Genomic DNA, 27,604 nt, shown 5'->3' with positions numbered 1-27,604 from the left:
TAATAACCAAATTACCATGCTGAATAGCACTGCTGTGCTCTTATTTGAGTGTCAGGAGCTGTTGATTCAACTGTGGTCATTTTTAAAGCTGTACTGCTGATAGACGAATACTTGGCGCCTACTTGTTCCCCTTTGCTAATATCATTTCTGTAATTTGGTGTGACTGCATTAGCAAACACAGGGTGTAAGTTACAAGCAGATTGTCAGTGAAACACGAGGGGTTCTACAGTCTTCACAGGTGTTCGATTTTACCCTCCCTTAAAAATGACGTTTAACAGTAAATGTAAAAGGAGGTTTATTGCAACAAACACAATTCAAGAAGCACAGACTCAAAATCAGCAAACAGACTGCTGGGCCAAAATATCATCACCAGCTAAGAGACTTGTGTCAACAGACAGAGACCTGCCGACAAACCTTACACAATCCTGCAAACCAGCTGCAATTGGAATGTTAGTACAGTAGCAGTGTAAACATCTGTTTTACATGATGGGTCCTTACAGTCATGAAAACAACTTCAAAGAACTTTTAGCCAAATTACACACATGCATGTACAACAAACTACAGTATAGATGTGCAAAAAAACTATCCCTGTAGAGAGGGTGAAAGAGCCTGTGGAGCACATTCAGGCCTGCAGTCATAACGACCTATTAGCAAAGGCAGGAAATAAATAAATTAGCATAGGACATTGCTTCTAAATCTTAATTTACTGCAGCTTTTGTTAATAAATGGGGAGTTGTTGGAGACTGTGTGTTTAAAACTACTTCCTATCTTTCATAAAACCCGCAGCTATCTGGACTTTACAATTTATTATGGGACAGGCTTTCAGGATAAGTCGACTGCACTGTTTGAGTTGGAGAGAAAAATAAATTAGTGCAAAAACATTCCTGTTTTTCCCATAACCTGTAATCACAAATTCAAGCACTCTTCCTTAACAACTATTTCCTCCATTAGACTATTTTAAATAGTAAAAAAAACTTTAAATAGCAGACTATGATAAAATATATAGCTCTGTATCAGAAAAAAGATCCTAATAAATATCATTCAAAGCAGAGTTCTTAGAAAAAGGCACAAGTTCATGTCTATTAGTGTCTATAAAAAGTTGAAGACTTTATCCTCAATCAGACTAACAGACTTGTCTGTTAACATCTCTTCACTGCTCACAAATTTGTACCCAAAAAGCTTCAGCGTCGGCCCACACACTCTCTGTACGACTTGGGCTATCTTGAATGGTAGATTGAATCTCCATTTCTCTACTTGTTCAGAGGAGTTTTTCTGAGTGGAGTAAACGCCGCTGGTCTCCTTGGAAGCCTGAGTGTTCCTCAGAATCCAGGATTTCACCTGAGGAGTGAAAGGGATTCCTGTAAACTTGTACATCTCTGATGCTTTTCTCATGGGGAACCGAGCGATGTCCTCGTACCGCACCAGCATGTAACGCCTGCGCAGCCATGGTGGCTGTCTAAGGCCGACCTCGGCAGACATCCTGATGTTGTCACAGTTGCCTTTAAGCTTCTTCACCTCATCATCATCAAGAGGCACATCCCCCCCTGTGGCCCACTCCTTCCAGTTCTTGTATTTGGCTGCAAAGGCCACCATGCGTGAGGCCAATACAGCCCGAGGATCCCGAACTAGCTGAATAAATTTGATGTCAAGGCGTGGGTCCTCAGCCAGAGGACGCAGGGTCTCCAGCTGCCGCACCCGAACTGACTTAATGACCCTGTGCTCCTTTTTGAGGCAGGACTCAGATGCCATGGTTAGGTTCAGGGGCCCACAGCGTCGGCTTCTGCAGTGATATCTTTCAAAAACTCCTCTGATGACAGGACTACAGACAGACGGCTCACACAGAGAGCTGCTGGACTCCCTGCGGAATAGCGCTGCTGTGATGTGGTCTACAGGGAGAGGATCGATGAAACTTTCCAGCAGGGAAAAGTTGCAGAGGAAAAGCTCCTGGAGCACATCCCGGTATGCCTTGGCTGCTGCTGTGGCATTGGTGCCTCCGGTCTCCAGAGTCAACATCTTTTCCACGTGCCACAGGGGCTCAAACAGGTAAAACATGTTGTCATCCTGCTGGTTGAAAAACTCGCCCACAAACGAGGAGCCAGTCCTGGTGGTGGCTAACAGGAGAATGTGCTTCCTGCCCCTTATTGCCACCTCCTGGTGCTCACTGTAGTTCTCCAGTCGCCTCTTCATCAGCATGAAGTCCATTTTGCTGAGAGAAGGGGAGGAACCATTGTGCTTCACCAGAATGTGGGAGAAACCACTGGGCTGTAGAGGGGTCTGGGTGGTCTGCTTTAAGGTGAGCTTATCTGACACCCTGTAAATGTGACAGGAACACCAGTTACAGTATCTAATCTTGTTGTTGAACTAAACATCATGTTTACTTTCTGCCTAACACTTCCATTCATTGACACCTGAAATGGACTCACCTTGAGATAATGTTGTTTTCTTTCTCAATGATAACAAGTGCCACAAAAAAGACAATGGATATTGTGTATTTGATCCTCATTCTTGGATGTAGCTGTGGCTGGGTGTGGTGCTGCTTCTTAATAGATTCTGCCAATCTCACAGGTCTCCAGTTGCCTTCTTAAAGAGCCTTCCAGTTATTTGTATTCCTCGTTGTATATTGTATATTTCATCCTGTAAATGAAATGGACATCAAGCTTGTCAGTTACACTTTTTTGCACAGCTGTGAACAACTACTGTGTCTCAGTACTTCTTCTTTTGAGGGAAGTTGACACCCCATTGTTGGACATAAAACTGTAAAACTGCATAGTAATGCCGAGTCAAAGTCGTGGTTAAACAGAGCCTCTTCTCCTTTTTAGGTTTAATTTCTTTTTCTGTCAGATATGCAAATAGTCACTGTATACAAAACAGGTGTTTACCCGGACAAAAATATCCCCTATTAAAGAGATAAAGAGAAAATTCAATGGAATCTAAACCACTCCCTACCAGGAAGTTCTTGTTATCTCTAAGTGCACCAGTGCATTTCAAGAACATGCCCACCCACCATGCAAGAGTGAGGACTAGTGCACATTTATGAACTGTATTTATAAGTTAGAACAAGCAGGCAACAATAACTATGTAGGCAATTAAACTGCATTTCCACAAATGCAACGCTAAAAAACGCAAAAAAAAAACTGACTCGTCTGGCTCGCAGTGATAATCCTCCACCTCCAACTGGTGTAGGTAACAGCAGCTTGATGTCCAAACTGCCAGCTGTTCCTCCCTGTCAACACTGGGAGGATGTCTTGAACAGAGACCCTCTCTGTGATTTGGGCTACTGGTGAAGACTGACACACGTCTCTAACAGGTATAACTGTGCTGGAACTGAAGGGGAAAGCCTGCTTGTTACAGAGCCATAAATTACAGTTCTCTGAGTCTGGCAGCCATTCTGTACTGTTCTGAGTCTGAAGAGAGAAGGCAGTTAAGATAAGGTGGATTTAATGATGCTTCTTTGTGAATATCTCACACATTCCTGTAAGATTAATATAGCATACTTTAAAAACTGGCAGCTTGACTCTTATCCTTGACTAATCTTCAGATTTTAGCATAATCCTGCCTTGTCTGCCAGTGAATGGGTCAATAACACAGCAAGAGTTAATAGGATGGCCCTGCAGAGCTACAAGGTACTCAAGTGTTTGACATGAAACAAGCAGCAATGTGTGGGAAAGCCTGATTCATGACCATTATTTCTCATTTCTGGTTTCTGTGCAACACATCTGGAGGTCCAGTTCTGACATCCTGTTGCAACCTCTGTCCTGGGCCAGTTTGTAGCACAGAAGCCGGTCCAAATGACTGCAGTCTAAACAGAGGGAATGGTTGGACACGGTATGTGAAATTCTCTGAGTGGGAATGGGAAGTTTACAGCTCCAACAGAGCGCTGTTGACGTGGAACACCGTGTAATGAAAAGGTGAACAGCCTGAGCACTGAGACACGTTTTTCACTGGGAGGAAAAGTCAGCTCTGTCTTGCACCACCCTGCCGCATGCCACAACCACAAAGGTCTCTTTACACAGGAGTGACTCTAAACCCCCCCTTCGGGCTGAGACTGCAAAGTATAAACTCCTGGGTCATTCACACGTCACAGGGTCAGTGCGAAGGTTCTGGATGTAACAAGTCAAAAAGTCGCCTGCACCAATGGAAATCACTGATGCCAATAATGGTTGTTTAACAGCACAGTATATTTGTTCTGATGTATTTTTTACTAGAGTGGTAAAGGACAAATTATGACTGGCTGATAGAATAAGACCTGAGTGGATGACAAAGATTACAGCAGTCTGTAATTCTGCTGGTTAGAACGTGCAGTTTTCCCCATACAATTTGAAATAAAAATATTCTACATCACCAATTCATCAAAAAATAAGTAGTCTGATGTTTTGTCATTTCTGTGGTAAATTAGATGTACACCAATTATCTCAGCTTATTGCATCTGCTGTGTAAAGTTAAAAAAATAGAAACACATGAGCTGACATTCTTGAATATTCACAAACCACTGAGGCATATGACACATTTGATCATCTGCTCATAACAAAACCGCCAGAGCACCATTTATCATCTTGTTACAAATGCTTTTAATAGCTGCCTCTTATTTAATGTAAATCTTATGTGAAGACAATTAACTACCCAGCACCCTAGCCCATTTTGCAGGAGATTGTACTGTGCACACTGTACTGTATGTGCACTGTGTTAACAGACTGTTCCAGATCTCATTGGCCAACAGATGACAGGACTTCTTTAAATACAGCATGTAAAGAGATGTATTTTGAATGTAAAAAGACAGTAAACCCTGGTATCCATTGTTGTAAAAAGTCCTGGATGAACTGATTTTTCTAGCCATACTCTGAGATGTTGGAATTCAGATTTTAATCTCAGGATAATCTCAAATATTAGTTTATTATATTATTAGTATTACTGAATTTTCTGATTTTAATCTTTTTCAGCATTGTAATTATTAAGTAATTAGTCGTTTTCTCATTTCAATGAGAGCTACTTTTGTCTATGGTAACCAGTAATTTAAGTCCAACCTTTTGCTTTATAGGTCTATAAATTACTACTAATGAATTAGTTTAGTATATAGGCACAATCAGGTGTTAGAGATGGGTGGAGGCATTCTCTGTAGTTGATTTAGGTAAAAAAACAAAAAAAAAAAAACAAGCAAACAAAAAACACTAGAACATATCAAAAGACAGTGAAGTTGTAAGCTTTGCCATGCAAGCAAGCAGGTTAGACTTTTGCAGTTGGACAGCAGATCCAAGAACATTGGCATTTACACTTTTACTGTGGCCTGGGGGCAAATGAGCTGTTACTTTACTCCACAGAAGTTCTGCAGACTTCTAATAAAAAAGCTGCATGTCTTGGGGTTCATGTGCTGCATTTAATGATCATAAGGATATCAAACTTTCTGTTGTGTTGAGGAGAAGACACGTGTCTTTACTGTGAGCTACATCACATTTGCTTTAACAGTCCTCTTATCCGATGGTGTTAGTAAAAAAGTGTCATTCAAATGTGCAAAGAACAGCTTGCCCGCTCTCCATATACCCACCATTACGATGAGCTGCGGTGTCTGAAGGCGTCCCGCTTTTCATCCGTGAAGTTGAGCGACTCCTTGGAGAAATTAATCCCATTACTTCACCAGACTGATTCACATGTGTGGCAGAAAACAATCCGGTCCAAAACAAGCGGCGGGGCTGATTTTAGTGAGTAAAACCTGCAGATCGGATTGATTCATGTTTGAGGAGGCTGCAGGTCAGGCTGCCCGGTGAACTGAATGACATGTCTGTCCGACAGTTGCGACTCACTGAATCACACACGAGAAACTTTGGTCCAAAGGAGCGGAGCTTCAGGCAGTGAGCGCACTGACACGGCCCCTTACAGAACCAATGACAAATGACTAATGTGATTCTATACGCTTTAAACACAACATAATCAATGTGTCAATACATTTACAATAGAGCGTTGGCCTAACCATCAATTTTTGACTTTTTGGGCGATTTCAGATTTCAATAGCGCTTCATTTAAGCGCAACAACAGGACGCGCACTCCACCTAGTGGCGAACAGTACATAGTGCATCTTTTTACAAGACATGCGAATGATTCTGTCAGTTTTTATATTTCATGAAGTCTTGCAAATGCAGCACATTATAACGTCATATACCAGATTTTTCAAACCAGAACATCACAAAGGGAACTTTTCTACCATATTTGACATCTAACATTAGTTATTACAAAATATGCTTTTTAGAAAATATCTGGAATTATATCCTAATATATAAAATATCCAACAGTTGTAGCCTAGTGCCGCTTATAATTATTGCAGTATAGGCATCACTTTTTTCACATACTGTATATAGGCTATGCTTTACACTGCATCTCGTACACAAACATAGGCTACTGAAGCGCACTGACACTGAATATTTTTTAAATGTAATTATTTAACTATTTTTTAGTAATTATTATTATTAACATATTGGTTTATTTATATAGTTCAGTATCCTAATACCTTTTCAACCATGCATTACCGTTTTATGAAATTATGAAATGCTCCCTGACTTTGAACTACATTTCCCGTCGAACCTGTCGCTCAATGATGACGCAGAGAATTTTCAGGAAGGTTGCAAAACAATTGCGTCAGAAACTTGCGCACTTCACTCTCTGTAAAGGTGAACGACAGACGTTGTTGTTGGTATGTCACGTTGTACTTACTATGCTTTGTGTTTTAAAGTAAGCAGTCATTTAACACAATTTTAAGTTATAATGTTAACTTGTTTGCTGTAGAGTGCAGGTTGCTACTAAGCTAATGATTAAAGTCTACGTAGCTTGTGCTGCGCAATGGTAGCTAGCTTAGTTACGTGCTAAATTATACAAACATACACAATATTGTTATTTTAGTTATATAATCAATTACTTTTCTATATTCTATCTGTAATGGTTTTTATTGCAGTTTAACTTCTCGTGTTTCACCAAGTGTCTTTGTTGGTCTCACTTTCTCACAAATTGTGAAGATAGATAAGATAAGATAGAAAATTTGTTAAAGCCGGAGTGTATTATGTCTCTCAGCTAACTGCTTATTTCTCCTTTAGACTGATACTGGATAATCACATATTATGACCATGTTGGCGGCGAGGCTGACATGTCTGAGGAGTGTCCCGCTCGCCGGGCTCCGTCCTGTCTTGACACAGGGATCTTTAGCCCTGAGAACACCTACCCTGAAGGCCTGTACGCCATTGCTCAGACCCCAGCAGGTACTGTCAAGTTTGTCTGCAACATTTCTGTTTTTGATTGTTGTATTTGTTCAATTATTTTGACCAGACTGTTCCACACGTTCCGTGATTAGACCTTAGATTAGATTAGTCATAGGAAACTCTTAATTAGTTTGATTGCCGTTGCTAGGCAATTCCAGGTCAACAACTAGTTTTTCAAATATTAAGCAATTTCGTTGTCATTCATTAACATGGGAGTCTATGAGAGAGCCCTCCCCCTACAAATGTCAAGCTACAGACTCCATTTCATTAGATTCATTAGATGCTGCTCTATTAAACTTGTATTCAGAATTGTCTAATTCCGAATCGTCTCCTCTGCTGTTACCATGCTGACACACAGAGGCATACAAAGCTCTGAATTGCTCTGATTCTCCAGCAATTCAGAGCAATCCTTCACATCAACATTAAAAGAAAATTCAAAAAATTCATTCATTCAAAAAAATGCTTCAGCTGCAGCAATCAAACTTGCATTTTCTTCAGGAAATGCCCTTTTCTAGTAGTATGTTCTCTTTTCAGCTCACAGGCTTAAATCTACCACTACAATCTTTGTCCTGTGATTGTCATGTTTTTGCTATTATGCCTCATCTTAGTTGTTTAAATGTGGATAAAAGCATTTCTGATAAATTATGTTATCAGCAATCATGTTTGCTTCAGTTGGCATCCTGTGGAATTTTGTAAAAAAACAGAAATGTTGGCCCCAATACAGAGTGATCCCTAGTATAGGAGTGAGTAAAATATTATGATGGTAGAGGTGAGAAATTAAAATTTACTTGCAGTGTCCACAATAAACTGCACTAATCTAACCACTGCCTAATACAATAGCATACAGAAGATGTTAAAGGCTTTGGGGGAACATTATGTCTTATCTGGCATTGTGTTTTAATAAACTAACAGTATTGTTTAATAGCTATTCAGTTTCTGTCTACTGAAACATTAAGTACAGGTTGCATCATTTTACCTTTAAAAAGTTTATTCTTCTCTCCTCAGGGTTTTTCCTCAAAGGCCAGATTTGGTTTCCGCCGTGTGAGGTCAGCCAGAGACCAGCTCAAAGAGGCAGCATTTGAGTCGGCAACAGATACAGCCATCAGAAGTAAATGCAGTTCCACACCTTTCATACTTTTATCACTGTTGCTTATCCAGTACCATCACACATCATGAGAAACAGGAAACATAATGAGAGCACTTGGTTTGCAGACTTTTGTGGTGAACCAAATCATGTCAGCTTCTGTTTTCAGAACAAATTGTTTTTAGCACTTTGGTATTTAAATTCTGTGCTATTAAAATTGTGTCTAAAGAAACATTTTTTCGGTCCTAGTTGACAGCATGGGAAGAATTATTCTGGCTGGGGGTGCAGCAGTTGGCCTTGGGGCTCTGTGCTACTATGGTCTTGGAATGTCCAATGAAATTGGTGCCATTGAGAAGGCAGTGTGAGTATAAAATTGTATAAAATGTTGTAAGTATATAGTGTAATTGTGTCATAGCATGTAAAGGCTCTCTTTACTTTGTCTACAGGCTCTGGCCTCAGTATGTGAAGGACAGGATCCAATCCACCTACATGTACTTTGCAGGCAGTGTTGGACTGACAGCTCTGTCAGCAGTGGCTGTAAGCCGGACCCCAGCACTTATGGGTTTGATGATGAGAGGATCCTGGCTGGTAAGCTTTACATGTCAATGGGAACATTGCTGCAGTGCAATATTTATTTAAAATGTAACTGCACCATAGAGCTGGTTTAGTTATATCTGTACTTTTCAACGATGATTTGGATGTATTTTGATGAAGTTTTGAGAGGAAACCATTAATATGAAAGCTTACTATTTGTTTAAACTCAGGCAATTGGAGCAACTTTTGCTGCTATGATTGGCGCCGGCATGCTGGTCAGGTCCATTTCATATGAACACAGCCCAATGCCTAAACATCTTGCTTGGATGCTTCACGCAGGTTTGCGCATTTGTCTTTCAGAAACTTGTTTTTTTTGTTACTTATTGCAGTTTCCTCATTTGTCCACTAGAGGGCAGTCATGTAAAGGCTCAGAGATACCTCTTTTGTTTGATAATTGTCTTTAAATTGGCATTAAGTTACCTTTTTTATGTATTGATAAGGTGTTATGGGTGCTGTCATCGCCCCCCTAACTCTCCTGGGAGGACCTCTGATGATAAGGGCTGCGTGGTACACTGCAGGCATCGTGGGAGGTCTGTCCACTGTGGCCATGTGTGCCCCGAGTGAGAAGTTCTTAAACATGGGAGGACCATTAGCTGTTGGCTTTGGAGTGGTGTTTGCCTCCTCTCTTGGTGAGTATAATACAACTCCTGTCAGAACCCTGGAATAAACAAATAAGAAAAGCTGCATGTTTGGCACTGTGAGCTTGACCCGATGTCTGATTATGGACTTAAGTTGAGTGTAAATAAACTGTATGTACCAATACAAAGTGTATCTTTGAGTAAAATATCTTTGTACTTGGTTAGTACACACTATTCTATTGTATGCTTAATTCAAGAATACATTAAACTGTTAAACAGTAAGCACTGGGTATCGTTACCCTGCTAAGCTCTTTTTAGTATCATGTTAGAAATAATAACAGCAACATAACATAAAGAACCAATCTGATGAGTATATCACATGGAACATGTTAGCTTTCACACAAACAAAATGGGCAAATTCATACAGATTAATTTGTTTGACATCACACAGCAACAGAATATCTAACTTGTAAATTAAAAATTAATTTGCTCTTGCATATTACAGTAAGTAAGTAATCAAAGTAACTATGCAGTTGATGTCTATTTCACTGAGGTAAAGTGGTTAATCAAGCAGAAAATGTTCCCTCATATTCTCTTACACAGGTTATTTATATGATTGTTTTAGTTTGCTAGCAAACATCACAACTTAAACATTGTTACAATATAGCAAACGGGGTTGATAGTGTGCACACACAAAACAGGACATTAGTGTAAATCTTTCTAGTAATTATATTTGGAGCAATATGAGCAGCCCACTGTAACAAATCTAGAGAATTCTAGAGAATTATTTAAAAGTATTGGATTTATTAAAAATATATATTTATATCCTTTTTTTCAGGATCAATGTTCCTGCCGCCCACCTCAGCGTTTGGAGCAGGCCTGTACTCAGTTGCTGTCTATGGAGGTCTCATCCTGTTTAGCATGTTCCTCCTCTATGATACACAGAAAGTCATCAAGAGGGCTGAGACACACCCACTCTACGCTGCACAGAAATATGACCCCATCAATGCGTAAGTTTTCCCAGGAATTACATGTGTTATGTGCCAAATCTGTGATTTCTGTTGCTCATATATTGACTGATCTTGCAGGTGTATGGGGATTTACATGGACACTCTGAACATTTTCATGAGGCTGGTGATGATTCTGGCAAACGGTGGAGGCAACAGAAGGAAGTAAAAGTCATGATAACTTCAGTTTCATCTCTCACAGAGCTAAACAAGATGTTGCTCCTAATCACTAGCAGCATACAACAGGTGTTATCTTTTAGACACAAGTCTTATCGGGTTTAGCAAGTGTGCAAAACATAGATTGCACTGAATAAAGAAAACAAAGATAAGATAAATTGTTGTACGTTAATAGCACAGTGAGACAGAGCTCTTAACTTGCTTTTTGGAAGTGTCTGGTTTACCCTGAGAGATCACAGATTTGTTAAATCTGTCTGTATAATTTTGCCTGCCTCAGATGTCATTTGTACCATCTTGTCTATTTATTTTCATTTTATGGTGTTTCTGTTAAAAAGATTTAAAGTTAAACACACAGTACAATAACTGCTCTGTATGTACTTGCTACCGAACTCACTGACATTGCACTGCAGTAACTGGTTAGAGAGGCTGACATTCATTTATCTTCTGCAATTCCAATAAACAACAAAACAAATCAGAAGAATGTATTTATTCACTTTTTTGGCCTTTTCTAAAAACAGTCATCAATAATTTAAAGTATAAAGCAATCCGTTTTGTCCTATATCCCTTTTATGAAATTGGTATGTTCAGTTGTAGGCCCTTTAATGTAGGAAAATGTAATATGAGAAATCAAGAGTTGTATAAACTTTAACTTTTAACCCTTCACACCAACCAATCAAAATGTTTCGTTTGATAACATTTGTTATCCACACTGACCAGACTGATAGACCACCACCACTCCACCTTGTATTTCCCTATAAACATTCAGTGTGCCACAGCAGTTGACAAAGGCTTAGTGCAGTAATCCTCTTGTCCACCATCTGGCTGCTCCTCCAAAATTAAACCTTCAAACCAGGGCACTTGCAACAGATGCTAACATCTGTAAATATGCAGGTGTTTCATTAACGCACATACACGTGCGTCACCCAGCTGCCACCAGTGTTTAAATTTCCCTGATCATGTTCATGTTAAGGACACGTATGATTCATGCATGAGTTTATTGAAAAAAAATCCTGCAGAAAGAAGGGATAGAGAGGGCAATAACGGATGATATTTGTGAAAGCTTCAGTTTGCTGAGATGTGCCATTACTGGGGATAAAAGATGCCCTCTGTCAGTCATTTTCAGATTGATGACCAATATTTGGTTTTGGTCCAAGGTTTTTACTGCTTAAAATACGCTTGAGGGACGGTGTGTGTGTGTGTTGAAAGACACTTAAATTTGCAGTACAATAAATCTGTGCGTGCATCACAAGCATCATCGCAACCCACAATACCTTGAGCTCAGATCCACCCCCTGAAGTAAATTTAAGCTTCTTATGCAGGTTTACACACTTTGTAAATATGTTTTATGAAAATAAAGACATGAAAATCAATACATGTTTAAATAAATAATAAAAATAATAATAAATATATTTTTCATTAACTAGAGTTATTTGTTTCTGATTTTGACAGTTCTGGTGCATAGGTTATATAATGTTGTATATAATAGGACAAAAATTCTACCAGGGGACAATATGCACAGTGTGTTCAGTTTTGTTAGTACCTTTAAATGTATATAATTCAGCTATTTAATTCAGCTCTATTTTTATATTAGGACATACTGCCCCTTTAAATGAGTAAGTCAGTACAGCTAACACCTGACACATCCTTGCAAACGGGTTCAATTGTAAAAATAAATAAATAAATAATAAAGGTGCCACAGCCAAAGTGCTCAAAAATAAGAAGTATGACGTGTTTGGCTCCTCACTGTCATCAGGGTTTGCAGGATCAGTACGTCACACTCAGTTTTTCACCCCAGCCTTCAGAATGTCACTTTTTTTTTTATCAGATGAGCAGTTTATTTTTGGGCTGCTCTCAGATCAAGATCTGCATTTTGGTTTTGACCTGCATATAAGAAGGATGTCTTACAATGTTAGACTGCTTAGTATTTAACATGAGTTTATGTTGTTCTTTTGGGTCATGTGCTGTCTACAGCCGTAGTACACAGCTGTACTGCAAGTGACTGACAGGTCACTAGGTGTCTTAAGGAAAGTGGTCTGCAGAGGCCAAAGAAAGCCTCTTTAAGTATAGCTCAGGCTGAAGTTTGGTTGGTCAGTGTGCTGCCAAGAAGAGTGTCCACGGGAAGCTCAGGCCACTGGGACTACTGCGTTTGTTAACACCCTTTAAGCCACCAGGGATCCAAATGTGCCATGTGTCCAAACACTAAAACTAAAGTCTAGCCAAGAATGGAAAGGCATATTTCCAGTATGTAAATATAATGTAACACTTGATTTAGGCCTTTAATTTAACAGTAGTCATGGATGCGGAGCCACATGTATATGCGGTCACGTGTGTGCTGAGGTGTGATGATCACACCATATTGTGTGAAACCTGAACTCTCATCCCTCCATGTGTAGTTTTTCAGGAGGAATCGCAGTGAGAGCAGCAGCCTTAGACGATGTCTTTGAGGGAAGGGGTGCGTCACTGGATTAGTGCCTGAGAATCTGTCCCAGCCTCCTTCTTGTGAGCCTGCTGAGACGCCTCCAGAAGGGCACGACACTCGCTGCTTGCTTTCCCCATCCAACAAGCCTTCCACATGAGCCAGCCAAGCCTTACTTCCCCACCAGGATGAAGAAAGAAAAGAAAACGCATGCTTTGTTGTTTCTCCTCCTGCTCCACTTCACCTTGGGTAAGGCTGTTTTCTTGTGTTTCGTCTTTGTATGTGTGGCTTATCTGGTTAATCCTCTAACACACAGAGGGCATGTCCATCCTTGTATACACTGTTCACACTGCTTATTGAATGCAATGTAGAATTATGCTTTTGTTTGCATTTTACTATCTATTTTTACTATCTATATATTTATATTTATATTCCTTCCTTCTTGCTGCTTTCGATTCCTGCCCTTTTTATAGCAAGTAAGTCAACAGTTAATATTGCAAATATCTTATGTGATATTTGCTTCATACAGTGTAAAGATTTGCATTCTCTTTAAGCCATCATGTCACTGTCTCTTTCCTAACTTGGATCATGTTTATGTGTTGTATCACAAGGGCAATCAGACTACGCTCCATATTTTTATGACAATGGTCCCAGCAGTACAAGTGGGAATATGGCCCTGTTCAGCATCTCTGAGGATACACCTGTTGGTGAGTCTCTTATAATTCTTAATAATATTTTTTTTGGCTAATTTCCATGTTTAGACGTGTACATGTTATATACAATAATGAAATGATCGCACACACATGTTACTGAGGCTCCGGCTAATTACTGTAATACCTTTTGGATTGTGACGTACATCAAGACTTACGGGAAGAAAACAATATGGGTGGTGGCTCCTCCTGACCTGATTGTCATGTTGTTTAAACTGAACACTAAAAACAGACACAAAGGTGTTTTATACACCTTCACATAATAATTTCCCTACTTTTGACAGTTTCTCTCTGTGTTTGTTCTTGTTTTTTATTTTTTGTCTTTCTCTCAGGAACACAGATATACATCCTGAATGGCACAGATCCAGAGGGTGATCCAGTGCGGTACGGTCTCACTTTTGAAAAGGGCTCTACAGAATATTTTAGGGTGGAACCAAAATCGGGAAACGTGACTCTGATTCAAGAGCTTGACAGAGAGGTGAGATTGTGACTGAAGGCTCATGTTGTGAAGACTGGAAATGTTCATTTAACATTGTGACAATAACACAATCTTCTTTCATAGAAACAAGATGAAATCTCAGTGCTTGTGAGCATAACGGATGGACGCAATAAGGTAGATTATTGATCATTTGTAGCCATCAGAATGAGGTTTTTCATTGTTGATTATTCCTCTCTGAAAAAGGATGCTGTCTTGCATTGAATGCTAGTAATGCAGCTGTTTTTGTTTACATTTGTCGCTTCTTTCTTTCAGGTTGTTGAGACGGTGAGAGTGTTTGTCACAGACGCCAACGATGAGCCCCCTGAATTTCAAAACCTGCCTTTCATCATTGATATTCCAGAGGTATTCATATATCAAATGTCGTAACTAATTCAATGAATGTGCCACCAGCATCCTCTAAATCTGTCAAGCAAATGCTAATAATATTCATTCATTTTAACAAATCATAATTCAATTTCTTGTCTCTGTTTATCAGGACACTAGGCCAGGAACTAGCATCTACAAAGTCCAAGCTGGTGATAAGGATTTGGGATCAGGAGGCAGCGTTTCATATTATTTACAGGTAACGTCACAGATTCATTATTATGCAGACGATGCACACCTGTGACCCTGGAAAATTTAAGACCACTTTTATGGTGAAAGAGTGCAGGATGGAACATCTAAAACTCAGTTAAAGCAAGTCTGTTCAAGGCTCCTACTCGAGGCTTTGTGATGAATTTTAAGTAGGTTTTTTGTAATTCAGAACTAGTTTTGGAAGCTCAGACCATTTAAATTTGTCTACTTAGACAAACATAGAGAGCGAAATATTTCCTGTGATATTATTCTGTTTAGCTTGGACTTCTTTATCTCTCTTTACTCTGCCATTAGGCAGAAACATCTCTCTCCAAAGTAGGAGAGAGCCTTTTTACAGCAACATGTGTGCAGAAAAGTGACTTAATATAGCCTAGGCTAACAGTTAAAGCTTGTCTAGCCTCCTTATGGCACATGGTTGAATTCTGAGTTGAGTTTACTAATCACTCATAGAGCTCTTTATAGCTTAGCTTCAGCCACATCTTCAGACCTCTTAACTCCTAACTTGCACCCTAAGAAACACCCAGCAGTCTGCCAACAAGCTGATCCTCTCAGTTCCCAAAACCTGATTTAAAAGTATAAACACACGCTTCTTTTTTTCAAGCTCCTTATTACTACCTCATAGGTGAATTTTAAAAATTTAGTGAGTAATTCTTTTTACACATTTAAACGTGTACTATTTAGGGCCCTAGCACAGAGTGGTGCAAAGGCTCTATTGTAATCGTAATTTCCTTATTGAGATTTCACAACATAATGATGGTGTTATCTGTTTAACTGCAACGCTCAGGGGTACGCCCAGAGGTCAAGCTGACATCATGAGAGCTGTGCTGCCATGTGGACTGAGGAAAAGGCCATTTGAGTGATGGTGCAGTGTGTGAAGGGAAAGATTAATCCCATACCAGAGAGCAGTCTGGAAATGGTGTTACTTTAGTGGATTAAATTTCAATTACATTTAAGCAAGGCATTGAGGGTTTAACAGGACAGGGGCTTAGATTTGGTGAGGTCCAGCAGCTGACAGCACAGTAGCTGTTACTGTTCATGTGTCAGCTGAAAGGTTGAAGTGAGAACTATCCTCCAATACAACTAACTTTCTCTTCACATTATCAGGCCTCCCCATTTGCCAAGTTCACCATTGATGGACACAGTGGGATCCTCAGGGTCAAACCTGGAGAGACCTTGGACTACGAGACCACACCAACACATTTTGTGACAGTAGTGGCAAAGGTGAGAGGGAGCTGGTGTAAACCAACCAAGCATGCAATACAGCATGGGTCTGTTCTTAGTAGAAGTGGTTGACAGAGGTTCACAGCACTGCTGTTCTGGGGGAAGATTTGATCAGACAGCACTGACCTTTTCATTTATCCAAAGTTCATAAGTAACTTAAAAAATATTAAAAGAAATGAACTTTACATGCATGTAACAACCGCTTCATCCATGTTAAAAATCTTTCCTCTATTATTTGATTGAATAATTTCTGAGATTAATGACTAAATTAAATAACAAGAGGAGTTACCTAAAATGTAAAAGATATATATATAAAATACCTTTCTCAAAGAGCATTGCTTTTGATGATCTTCCAAATAAAATTAGTTGGAAGCTGGTATTGTTTTTTTATGAGCCAACGTAGCGAAGCATTGACAGTGTTGCTCACAAAAAGAGCAAATACAGAGAATTATTATATTTTATGTATAGATACATAACTCCTGTTCTAACTTCTTCTCTCTGCCTCTGTATATGTTTTCTCAGGATGGAGGTGGAAAGTACAAGGGGAAGCTCCAGGTGTTGACCTCTACGGCCACCATAACAGTCAATGTTATTGATGCCCAGGACATGCCTCCAACCTTTGTAGGAACCCCGTACTTTGGTTACGTCTACGAGGTTTCAGTTCCTGTAAGTCTTTATTCGCTGCAGTGATGATTGCTAATATTTGTATTGAAACACAGTAGATATATAAATATATATATATATATATATATGTGTGTGTGTGTGTGTCTGTGTGTGTGTTTTTTACCCTCTAGGGTTCTGAAATCTTCACAGTGTATGCTAAAGATGGCGATCAAGGCAATCCCAACCCCATACATTATTCCATTATAAATGGTAAATACACAAAAACACAAGAACTTGAAATTTGTTTCTTCAAGATCAGATTTCAAATACATTTCTCTATCGCCTTTCAGGTAGTGATGGTGTGTTTGACATAAACAGCACCAGTGGATGCATTAGCCTGACAACTTATCCCTCTCTGCTGAAAAACGAGTTATATGAAATCTTAGTCAAGGTAATGTTTATCTTCAAGTCTCCTGCATGCTTCTTGAAAATTACTCTCATCTCATCTTACTGTAAATACATTGATTGTCGGTACTAAATATCATTTTTAAACCCAGGCATCTGAAGCAGGGCCAAAGAGTCAGCGGCAAGACTATGACGTCACCACAGTGACAGTGCGGGTGGTGGATCTCAACAACCATCCTCCCACCTTTTATGGAGAAAATGGACCACAGAGCAAGTTTGAGGTCACCATGTATGAACATCCACCTGCAGGGGAGATCCTACGAGGGTTTAAGATCACGGTCAATGACTCTGATCAGGTAAAACAAAAAATCTGAAAAATCTGAATCTTCCCTGAGCCTGATTCACATGTTTTTATTGCATTCTTTGAATGTGTGCTTGTTTTTAGGGAGCTAATGCTAAATTTAAACTGAGACTAGTTGGGCCCAGCCGGGTACTGCGGGTGGTTCCCCAAACGGTCCTCAATGAAGCGCAGGTGACCATCATTGTGGAAGACACATCTGGCATTGACTATGAAAAGGGACCAACCCTCTCTTTCAAGGTCAGACTTTTACAGAGTTATAATTGATGATGCTGACCTTTACTATACTTGGTGGATATCAGTGATATCTTATGAAGGCCTGCATCACTATCAGAAGGCAAACATCAATTTCTATGTTTTTGGGTGTGTCTAAATATTACTATTATGTAAGCAAATATTTATAAATGAATTAAATTTATGATGACTCTATATCTATATAGGTACAAAGCATAATGTTGCACTCACTCCATCATAACCTTAACGTCATGAGCACTCTAGTCTCGTAGAGTTGCTGTTGTGGCTGAAGAGTCTTGTTTGTCAATAAACTGAAATGATTAAACCCTTAATGTAATCACTCTCTGCAGCTGCTAGCGGTGGAGATCGACACACCTGAGCGCTTCAGTGCAACAGCTGACATAGTTATCAACCTGCTGGACATAAACGACAACGTCCCCAAATTCACAGCAGAGTACTACATCGCCAGGGTGCCGGAGAACTCTCCTGGAGGCTCCAGCGTTGTGTCTGTAACAGTGAGTCAATCACCATTAAACAGTCCAAAGTGATTATATAATCCATCAATCCTCCACTAAATGCATATTACTCAGTGCAGTTCATCAGGTGAAAGCAGACAAAAAAGCTCATGGGGGTTTGGCTCTGCCATAAAGACGCATTCTGGCATACGTTATCAAGGATGTTTCCGAATAGACACATATCATCAGCTGCACTGGACTTACCCTGCAAACAGCCTGTGCAGTGTGAAGTAAAAAGATTAATTTTGCTCCAAGGTCAATCACGCTGATCTGTGCTTACACCCCCCCTTCACACAGTTAGAGATCACCACCTGTACATGAGCTTAAGACTGGTTAGCTGGTTATCCACAATCAACAAAAAAAACACTCAATGGACCATGTTGAGTCACTTTTTTCGTGTGTGTGTGTGTGTGTCTGCGTGTGTGTTTTTGTTGTTGTGGTTTTTATGTACAATTTTACATATTATTATGTATAAAGTGTATTTCTCTCATGCCTTCCTGTATGTGCTGTAAGCATCCGGTTAATAATCTCTGTCCTGTTTTCTCATCCAGGCAAATGATCCAGATTCAGGGCCTTGGGGTGAAGTCAAATACACGATTTATGGATCAGGATCCGATTTGTAAGTTAAAACCTTTTAGTCATCACTAGTATAGATTCAGTCCGATCAGATGTTTAACTCCTACGTTTCCACATTTGACAGGATAAAAAGTTATTCTTTATGCAACTCAGTGTGTGTGATCAACTTAGTCCTTGATCCATCTCTGTGTGTTTGATGGAAGAGGTGAATAGGGAACCAGTTTTGATTGGCCCCTCGGCTGCACAAACAGCTCGCTCTAAAATGGCTGCAAGATGCTGGCTAATCTCCTAATTGGATTGGAGGGTTAAAAATAGACAGCCTGGCCCGTCTCACATAGGCAGAGCCAATTAACATGCAATGTGACAGCTGGAGCCATAGAAACGGCAGCTTTGAAAAGCAAGGCAGCGTGCAGCGAAGAAGAAAAGTGAGAATTTATGCTCGCCTGTAGGCAGCAACCTGAGTTAATTGTGCGAAAGTTATCAGTTTCAAGGCAACTTGTGAATTTTCACAGTAGAAAACGAGGCAATAGAGTCAGCCAAATAAAATAGCAGCAAGCAATGAACCAAAAGAGCATGTAAAGAGCTCTATAACCATTTAAACCACCTCTGGGGTGATGTTTATGTGTTTATTCTACCTGATTCCTTTATTCCATCATCTCATATCTTTATAGATTAGAAAGATAAGATAATAACTTGTGTTTCCTGTCACTGGGTCCATCAGTCATTCCATATTGACAATTATAGAGAAACACAAAAATGTATTAAAATATGCATTTTGATGTTCAGCTGTTACAGCTGATAGCTGATACAAGAGGTCATAGAATTTATTCTAAAAATATTAAATATTTTGTCTCAGAGCTTGGAACTCTTGAACCACACATAACCTATTTTATGAATGACCACACAGTGGTGCTACTCATACCAGAGATTTAAACCAGAGATTACAGCAGTTTTCTTGTAGTAACTGAGCTGGATTAACATCTAAACCACAAGTATATTTTTTTATAGAAACGTGCCGGTGTGAGTCATGTATTCTTTCACAGGAAGTGATGTATATCACATGTATTATCACACCTCTGTTAGAGACGCCTGATTTTTTTTGGGGGGGGATGGACAGTTGTGACTCATACATACTGTCTGATTGTGAACTGCAGGTTTGCTATTAACCCGTTATCAGGCCTCATCACCACGCAGCCCTGGACCAGCCTGGATGCCGAGGTCAGGTCCAAATATAACTTCTATGTCAAGGCAGAGGACTCTGAGGGAAAGTACAGTTTGGCTGAAGTTTTTGTCACCGTCCTGGACATGAACGACCACCCTCCAGAATTTGATGACGAACTCCTGGAGAAGACTATGGTCATTGGCACACCAGTCAAAATAGAGGTACGTATCATCCTCTGAAGGTTAATGATAATTCTATTGACTGTATTCAATCAACTGACTAGTATATCAACACACAAGCTGCCAACATGGCTTTCTAACATGGTTTTATGGCCTTTGACTGTACTTAAACTGTGTTGTTGTGTAATTTCTAAAACCTTTAGATCAAATTAATTAATCATCAATATGACTATTCAAGCCCATGTTTCCTATTACAGGCAGTGGATGAAGACGCAGAGGCTCCAAACAACGTCATTGAGTACTCCATCATGACAGCTGACCCTGACAATGCATTTGATATCAACACTGACACCGGGGAGATTCAGCTAAAGCCCTACATCAAGTCAATGGAGATTGTGCAAAACATCACCAAGCAGAAGGACTGCAGATGGTCTCTGGTGGTGCAGGCCAGGGACCGAGGCTCTCCGTCTTTCAGTACAACGACCGTGGTCAACATCGACATCACGGAGGCGGTAAGATTTGCTTTGACTCGCAGCACGCTCCCAGAGCTTCCTGTAGCAAGCCTGAGCTGTAGATTTAAGCAGCAGGATGATAGGCATTGTTGTCATGCTACTGTATTCATGCAGCTGCTAAATCAGCATCCTTATTTAAATCTCTTTTTTTCACTAAACTCATCCTGTTTAAAGGATAAATCTGCTGTTTTGATACTTCATGAAAACAGCTACCCGATTAAATGCATATACACATTAAAAACAAGAGCAACATTAGCATTCTCAGAGAGCATCCTGTTAATGCTAATGTTAATCTGTTTCCAAAAAATTAGGCTTGGTATAATTTAACATTTAATTTTTGTTAAAGCAGCAAGTCAAAGCTAACACATAATTAAAATATTGATTTTATGTTTACAGTATCAATAAGACATGTCAGACAGCCTGTTAAACCATTTTAGTTTAGATATAGAGAAACAAACAGCAGCTTTTTCTTTTAAAGTATTTGGTCATTTTCATGAATTACCCTGCATTCATTCCTTCACTCTTCATTATGACTGGTTTTTGTTTTGTGTGTTGTGTATCGTGCTTTTCAGATCAAAGGTCGAATTGTTTCATACTTCATGGGCCTCAGCAAGCGACCGCTGACTGTTTTTGGAATTTTTTTCAGCATTGTCGTGTCTCTCATTTTGTTTACAATCTGCATATCCACAATCCTGTACTGCGACGCAGTGAAAAAGTCCCGGATCAACCCTGAAAGAAACTATATTAAAGTGGTTCGCAGAAACAAATGACAAAAAAAAGATGGTACCTCATTGTTTCTAAGATGTTTACTGGCTGGTTACTGTCTGTAAAAGAGTACCTGAGCACATTCCAAGGAATAATGCAACTTATATTTTTCCTTTTTTTTATCCTTTTTCAAGTAAATGAATGGAATATTTTTCTGATGTTGTTTCCACATACCTCATTATGTAATCTGAAAAACTCTTTTATGTAGACTATGACGCGGACTATTTGGCTGTCAAATTGACTAAGATGGAGCCTTTTACTTTGGATTTAAACCTGGATTTGCTCACTTAATCTCCATTTTTCTCCTGCAAACATGCACTTCACTGTTCTGGTCTCATGAACTGTCATCCATCCTGCTCAGCCCCCATCAGTCCTAATGCGTTGCACTGCCAGACGCATTCCCAACAACTAGGGTCATGCTTAGCTTTTAGCTTTGCATTAAAAGTCTTGAGCCTTAGCAGAGAGGAAGATGAATGGCATGTGTGTGAGTGTGTGAAAGCATGAGTAGACATGTTGTTTGGGCCTCCTCTGCCAGTGCTTTGCGCATCCATCTCTCATGCTTGCATGCTTTGGGCCAATGTTGCGTTAAGGTTTGGATTTAAACACTTTTATTTGTGCTCTTTTACAGACTCCTCTCAAGGGGCCTATGGCAGCCTTTTTAATGAAAAGTAGGGACAATCCTTTGAAAGCTCTAGGCATGGTCACTGTTATCATTGGTGTATTGGTAGGAGTGACTGTCTTGATCTCTACGGCTATGTACATGCGCAACTCAAAGTCCAACAGGATCATGCCAGCGCGTCGCATCATTAAGAGACGACCCAGGGACCAGCAGCCCTGGACCTTCAAGATGCCTGTTGTCAAATTCAGCAACACTGCTGATAAGTTCATTATCGAAGACCCAGAGAGCCATACCCAGCGCTGCACCGGGAGCCCACGGCCGAAGCCTCCACCCCCTGTCGCTCCCTCTCTGCCACCTCCGCCACCTTCTAACACACGGCCTCGGGCAGTGCCAACAATATCAGGTGCACTGGCCTCCAAAGGGTCCAAGAAAGTAAAATCTAGCCGCCACAGAGATGGAAACATCAGCTCCGCTTTGGTTTCAGAGCTTAAAAAGAAGCTGGAGCAGAAAATCATTGAGAGCAACCAAGGTTATTGTTAACAACACACATGTCTTGGTTAAGGTGGCTCTGTCACCTCACTTGAGCACCATGTGATGATCTAGTTCCTTTGTAACAGGAGGATTTAGAGATGTCTATATCTTAAGCTATTACATCCTCAGCTGACCTGTTTTAAGTAGGGACAGGAGAGGCCTCAAGTGCAGTTGTAGACAATTCACCACACTGCCATCTTGAGGAGGATTACAGTAAGAAGCATCTCTGTAAAATACCCAGGGACAGGATTACTAAGACTTACTGTGTATACATATGTTGCATAACTTCCTGAAAAGTGTAATGATCAGGACCCTGTAATGTTTTCAACACGAGAGAAGATTTTAATCTTATTGCTCTCTGAAGCGTGCAGCTGAATGATACGGTCACAGCAAGTAAACACGACCGCTCATTATGAAGTGCTAAAGGACCTGTGTGTTAATATTTTTACTGTGTTACATCAGCCGCTTAAAAGCTGAGAAGTTGCTCTTTTGTATGATTACAATGTGCCACTGTAGGTAACACGAGCTTGCTTTAATTCATTTGAGTGAGTAAAATTCTAGAAGAAAATGCTTTTATATAAATGTACAATGAGTCCAATTTAAGTGTACAGCACTGTATTGTTTTCATTATATGACAACATATTGATACCATCTTACTCCACTAGTCAGAACTTTGAAAAAAATTAGTCGTATGCTTGACATTTTTGAGCTCAGATTGCAACCTGTTTGGACATTTATAATATAGATATTAAAATTTAGGATCAGTGTAAAGTATTTAGGGTCTTGCACACACACAGACACACATCAATGCCTTCAGATGTAGGCAAACAAGACATCATCGCCGTTATTCTGTATCTGACTATATCTTAACTGTTGTAAACAAGTTGAGATTATCTATATATCTTAAACATAAATTATACTTGCCTGGTCCTTCAAAGTTACATATTTGTACCGTCTTTGTACTGTCTTGATTTTGAATAAATATTTGAAAAATAATTTAGTTTGTGTTTCATTTTGTGCAGGAGCTGCCGTAATATATTATATTTTTACTTTAGTGTTAATGTAACATTTATTATACACCATGAAATAAAAAGTAAATGCTCCCTTTCAATAATAGTTGATAGTAAACGTTGGTCTGTGACGCACTCTGCCTTGTGCAGAGTGAGCTCAGAGCCTTCATTAAATGGAAATATCATGTCCTGCTGACTAGGATTCAGAAAATCACTTTAATCTGCTTAGCAGTATATGTATAAATGCACGGGAAACACTGCTTATGTAACAAATCCTCTGAGTGATTGTGCTAAAAAAAAAAATCTGGGTATGTCTCAGCATTTGTCTTTGACTTCCCTTTAATCCACATTAAACATCAGTTCATCCTATAATGTATAATAAACACTTCTGATAGGTACAATATTCATACACCACAGTGTACAATAAATTATTTATTTAGTTGTTGATGCACAATGTACAGTTCTCTTACAAACCACTTCTACCTCCACTCACCTGTGCAATAACTGTTAATATGTATACTGTTTTTTGATTCTATTCTATATTTTATTGGTAGTTTATTTTATCATGTATATATTTTTTCTTAACTTATCCTTTGCTGTCTGTTGCAAAAATGCAATTTCCCCATTGTGGGACTAATAAAGGTTTCTTAATCTTAATCTTAATCTATAACAAGACATTAAAAAACAATAAAAAGAAGTGGATCACAGTGAATCAAACCCACACACAGACAGAATAAATCATTTAATCTGGTGATGGTATAACAAAGGAGTATACACAGTACAATTCAGTATCAAAACATTAGGAAACAAAAAGAAATAAGAAAGGCATCTCTGTTTTTAGCTTTAGATACAAGTATTTACACTCGAAATAGACCGTTACTTTTATTGTATTACAACAACAATTGAGTTTACAAACTAAAAACGAAGACAGCTTCAGCTTGAAATTAAGAACAAAAATACAGTAAGCGTATTAGAAAAATGTAGAATAATACTTAATCATTTTACACATAGTTTAAATTAACTTTCAAAAATAAATACACATCAATATTTGAATGTCTAAACACAGAAACTTTGCATTTTTAAACAATGGGAAAATATTTCCATTGTTTTAAAATTACAAACTTATAGACAATAAGCCTAGGTACTTCATAAAAGCATTGTTCTTCCTTAACAATGGCTGAAATAAACTTTTACTCTTTTTTTGCAAAAATATTATAAATAAATCTTATCAGGCAGCACACAATATTTTGTCATCCACATGGTCAAAGACATTTACAAAATGCTGTCAATTAAATGTAAAGTTAGAACATGAGAGGCACAAGCTGGAGATACACTAAAAGTGATGTATGTACAGTTCTGGCCTGTGGTGCTAGTACATGTAAGCTGCACTTCCTCCTTTGCACCTTTCCTCAGACTTCTTTTTTGGCTTTTCCTCTGAGTCCCGGCACAGGCCCTCATCACTGGTCCCCTGCAGGCTGTCGAATGTTCCCTGCCTCTCTCCTCTCCCCTGCAGGTTCTCTCTGTGCATCCTCCGCCACTTCCACAGATCCATGCAGCGTTCTACACAACTAAACCTGGCCTCTGTGGTGCACGCGTACATGCCAGCCGGCACTGCCAGCACCATGGCACACACAATGACTATAATGTGGATGAGTCTCTCTCTTTGCTCCAGCTCGCTGATGTCACTTCCTGTCACAAACACAATGCACTGGCCTTCCCTTGGTGGATGATTCTTAAGGGTCAAACACACCTCATACTTAGTGACAGGAAGCAGATCACTGACTGAATAGCTGTTGATGCCGGGGCCGATGTAGATCATGTCCTTCTTGGGTGAGTCATATTTGCCGAAGTGGATGGTGAACCAGGTTTCTGCAGGGTTTTCTGTTGCTGCGTGCCACTCCAGGGTGATTCCATAAACTGTCTGCTTAGCAATGCGGATATCAATGTAGACATTGTCATCCGAGGCCAGCATGGGGACCGGTGGAGGGAGAGGAACGGAAGAATTTAGGGAGCTGATGTTGAGTGAAAAGTTGACAGAGGAGTTACCGATGAAGTTAGTAGCCATGCAGGTGTAGAGTCCTCGATCTGCCAGGTGGAGAGAAGGGATCCCCAGCTGGGAGGTGATGGTCTCCTCATCTATGTTAGTCTCTTTCACTGCAAGAAAAGAAAATAGAACATCAGAGTGTGTTAGCTTTCAGTGGCTCAGAAGCTAACCCTACATAATACATATGCTTCTTAAAAGAGATGCAGCCAGAGAGTTCAAGATATACCTCACTAAGTACTCCAACAGCAGGTTCACGGCAGTTTAATGGATGTTAGTAATAATAAAAAAAAACATCTTACCAGCAAATCCTCTTATAACTTTCAGACTGTACATCCACTGAATGGTGGGCCCTGGCCTGGCCTTGACTAAGCATGTGAGTGTTGCATTTGCACCAAGAGGTAGAGTGATGTTGCTCTCTGCAGCAGAGGTCACCGGCTTCATGCATGTTTTCAGCTGCATCTCGTGGAAAAACTTGCCGGCTCTGGAGGCGGGGCTTGAGCATGTCAAATAAGAGTTCATGAGAATGATGGGGGGACTGACAGACTTGATGAACTCGACAAAACCCTTGAGGCGACAGTCACACAACCAGGGGTTGTCCTGCAGCCCTAATACCACATTGGACACCAACCCTTCTTTCCCCCATGCTTTCTCTGCAGTTTGGTAAAGAGGCCAATTCATGAAGACATCTTTTGATATGACAGTAAGCTGATTGAAGGATAAATCTAAGTAGGTCAGCGCAGGTAGGTATTTCAGAGCATGTTCAGGGAGCACATCCAATCGATTGTGCTTCAGGTCTAAAATCTTGAGTTTTGGCGTGTCTTGAAAAGCTGTCCAGGGGACTGACGTCAGCTTGTTTCCTTGCAGCCTCAGCTCACTCAGGCCAGTGAGTCCCTCCAGGCTTTTCATATTCATCAGAGTGATCTCATTGAAATTCAGCCAGAGGAACTCCAAGGCACTAACTTGAGAGAATGATCTTTGAGGTAACTCAGTGAGGTGGCAGTTTTCAATTCGGATTTTTGTGAAGTCACCTGGGATGTCCTCTGGGATTTGTCCCATGGAGGTTTCCATGCATAACAAAGTCCTGGAATGGTAGAGAGACTGATTTGAGACTTTACAATTTCTCTGCTCTTGTATTAGTTCATGGATAGATTGTTTGTCTGTCTCACTTAAGCAACGCAAGCTTATGGCTAACGTATAACCTACCTTTTCTGATTGTACAGTTTCAGTAGTTACTCACCTCCCCAAGTTATCATCTGTGCAGGAGCAACCGAGCAGACAAGTTGTTGATCCAGAGGTGATAAGACAAAATAACAAAGCGAGATGTAATGTGACACAAAAGGCGTCCATGTTCAGGATGAGCATGTGAAATAGGCCTGAGAAGGCAGGACACACTCATGGGCTGGGTGGAAGAAAGCCTATTACCTTAATCTTCCTTGACGTAACCCGTAAGACACCAAGTGACATGAGAGACACAGGGCAGGTGTATTTATAGCAGTGGTCCACTTTGTGTAGAGAACATTGTCAGATCTCCTCAAAAGCGTTTGTATGTTCAAATTCTTCCAGTAATATCATGATTTTTTATAGTCCTTCTTTCAGGTATGACCCCTAAACTGCTTTGCATCAGTCTAATTTCATTTATTGGTCCCCAAGCTGAAGCAGTAGCACACATGACATGACAGGCCCATCTGTGTTAAGTGGGCCGGAGCCCATCAGGCTTAGCAGCACTGAGAGGGAGGGCTGCAGAGAGACAGAGACAGATGTCTACACAGGACTGTAATCTGACCTCAATAATCTGAACACTGGTCGTCTCTCAGGTTGTTAAAGGCCGATCAGAAAATACAGGAAGTGTTAAAATGGAGGATAGATTCAGAGTTGATGTTTTATTGGATCATATTTATTTTTCTTTCCACTTTTTATAGGCTTGAATTCTAATGTCGACATGGCAGGTACATGCACGTTATCATTTTTAGAGGCCCTTCTCCAATAACCAGCAA

At 39.9% G+C, this 27,604-nt stretch overlaps 4 protein-coding genes across 4 annotated transcripts; 2 read left to right on the top strand and 2 right to left on the bottom strand.

Moving 5' to 3' along the window:
* Positions 1-299: 299 nt before the first annotated feature.
* On the bottom strand, positions 300-5,781 carry chst3b (carbohydrate (chondroitin 6) sulfotransferase 3b). Its single transcript, XM_028431277.1, has 3 exons — positions 5,540-5,781; positions 2,424-2,634; positions 300-2,311 (listed from the first exon to the last, which is right to left on the bottom strand). Exons 2-3 carry the CDS (start codon positions 2,501-2,503, stop codon positions 1,090-1,092), a joined length of 1,302 nt encoding a protein of 433 aa, XP_028287078.1. The 5' UTR covers positions 2,504-2,634; positions 5,540-5,781; the 3' UTR covers positions 300-1,089.
* An 811-nt stretch (positions 5,782-6,592) lies between these two features.
* On the top strand, positions 6,593-11,156 carry ghitm (growth hormone inducible transmembrane protein). The gene is made up of 9 exons (XM_028430940.1): positions 6,593-6,679; positions 7,077-7,238; positions 8,244-8,346; positions 8,572-8,683; positions 8,769-8,910; positions 9,087-9,195; positions 9,357-9,545; positions 10,333-10,504; positions 10,583-11,156. The coding sequence occupies exons 2-9, from the start codon at positions 7,101-7,103 to the stop codon at positions 10,668-10,670; spliced, it is 1,053 nt and encodes a 350-aa protein (XP_028286741.1). The 5' UTR covers positions 6,593-6,679; positions 7,077-7,100; the 3' UTR covers positions 10,671-11,156.
* Positions 11,157-13,282: 2,126 nt separating this feature from the next.
* Positions 13,283-22,565, top strand: LOC114452373 (cadherin-related family member 1). Its single transcript, XM_028431652.1, has 17 exons — positions 13,283-13,343; positions 13,706-13,801; positions 14,137-14,282; positions 14,367-14,417; positions 14,556-14,645; positions 14,779-14,865; positions 15,981-16,097; positions 16,620-16,763; positions 16,892-16,970; positions 17,051-17,151; positions 17,258-17,461; positions 17,551-17,703; positions 18,048-18,212; positions 18,764-18,831; positions 19,943-20,171; positions 20,387-20,641; positions 22,035-22,565. The coding sequence occupies exons 1-17, from the start codon at positions 13,283-13,285 to the stop codon at positions 22,563-22,565; spliced, it is 2,577 nt and encodes an 858-aa protein (XP_028287453.1).
* Positions 22,566-24,935: 2,370 nt separating this feature from the next.
* Positions 24,936-26,957, bottom strand: LOC114452458 (leucine-rich repeat, immunoglobulin-like domain and transmembrane domain-containing protein 2). Its single transcript, XM_028431781.1, has 3 exons — positions 26,848-26,957; positions 25,910-26,691; positions 24,936-25,720 (listed from the first exon to the last, which is right to left on the bottom strand). The coding sequence occupies exons 1-3, from the start codon at positions 26,955-26,957 to the stop codon at positions 24,936-24,938; spliced, it is 1,677 nt and encodes a 558-aa protein (XP_028287582.1).
* Positions 26,958-27,604: the final 647 nt, after the last annotated feature.

The sequence above is a fragment of the Parambassis ranga genome, chromosome 19 (genome assembly GCF_900634625.1).
Source record: "Parambassis ranga chromosome 19, fParRan2.1, whole genome shotgun sequence".
Lineage (NCBI taxonomy): Eukaryota > Metazoa > Chordata > Actinopteri > Ambassidae > Parambassis > Parambassis ranga.
Note: the sequence above shows the minus strand (reverse complement) of the source record. Positions and strands in the feature narration are given on the sequence as shown.

What these genes read in the sequence shown, in the direction of transcription:
- LOC114452373 (XM_028431652.1), top strand. Translation starts at nt 13,283, where the DNA reads ATGAAGAAAGAAAAGAAAACGCATGCTTTGTTGTTTCTCCTCCTGCTC. An exon ending in TTGTGACAGTAGTGGCAAAG is followed by an intron (nt 16,098 to 16,619) that starts GTGAGAGGGAGC and finishes ATGTTTTCTCAG; the next exon opens with GATGGAGGTGGAAAGTACAA. An exon ending in ACATTATTCCATTATAAATG is followed by an intron (nt 16,971 to 17,050) that starts GTAAATACACAA and finishes ATCGCCTTTCAG; the next exon opens with GTAGTGATGGTGTGTTTGAC.
- LOC114452458 (XM_028431781.1), bottom strand. Translation starts at nt 26,957, where the DNA reads ATGGACGCCTTTTGTGTCACATTACATCTCGCTTTGTTATTTTGTCTT. An exon ending in ACAGATGATAACTTGGGGAG is followed by an intron (nt 26,692 to 26,847) that starts GTGAGTAACTAC and finishes CTACCATTCCAG; the next exon opens with GACTTTGTTATGCATGGAAA. An exon ending in AGTTATAAGAGGATTTGCTG is followed by an intron (nt 25,721 to 25,909) that starts GTAAGATGTTTT and finishes CTTTTCTTGCAG; the next exon opens with TGAAAGAGACTAACATAGAT.
- ghitm (XM_028430940.1), top strand. Translation starts at nt 7,101, where the DNA reads ATGACCATGTTGGCGGCGAGGCTGACATGTCTGAGGAGTGTCCCGCTC. An exon ending in CATTGCTCAGACCCCAGCAG is followed by an intron (nt 7,239 to 8,243) that starts GTACTGTCAAGT and finishes TTCTCTCCTCAG; the next exon opens with GGTTTTTCCTCAAAGGCCAG. An exon ending in TGATGAGAGGATCCTGGCTG is followed by an intron (nt 8,911 to 9,086) that starts GTAAGCTTTACA and finishes GTTTAAACTCAG; the next exon opens with GCAATTGGAGCAACTTTTGC.
- chst3b (XM_028431277.1), bottom strand. Translation starts at nt 2,503, where the DNA reads ATGAGGATCAAATACACAATATCCATTGTCTTTTTTGTGGCACTTGTT. An exon ending in GAAAACAACATTATCTCAAG is followed by an intron (nt 2,312 to 2,423) that starts GTGAGTCCATTT and finishes TCACATTTACAG; the next exon opens with GGTGTCAGATAAGCTCACCT.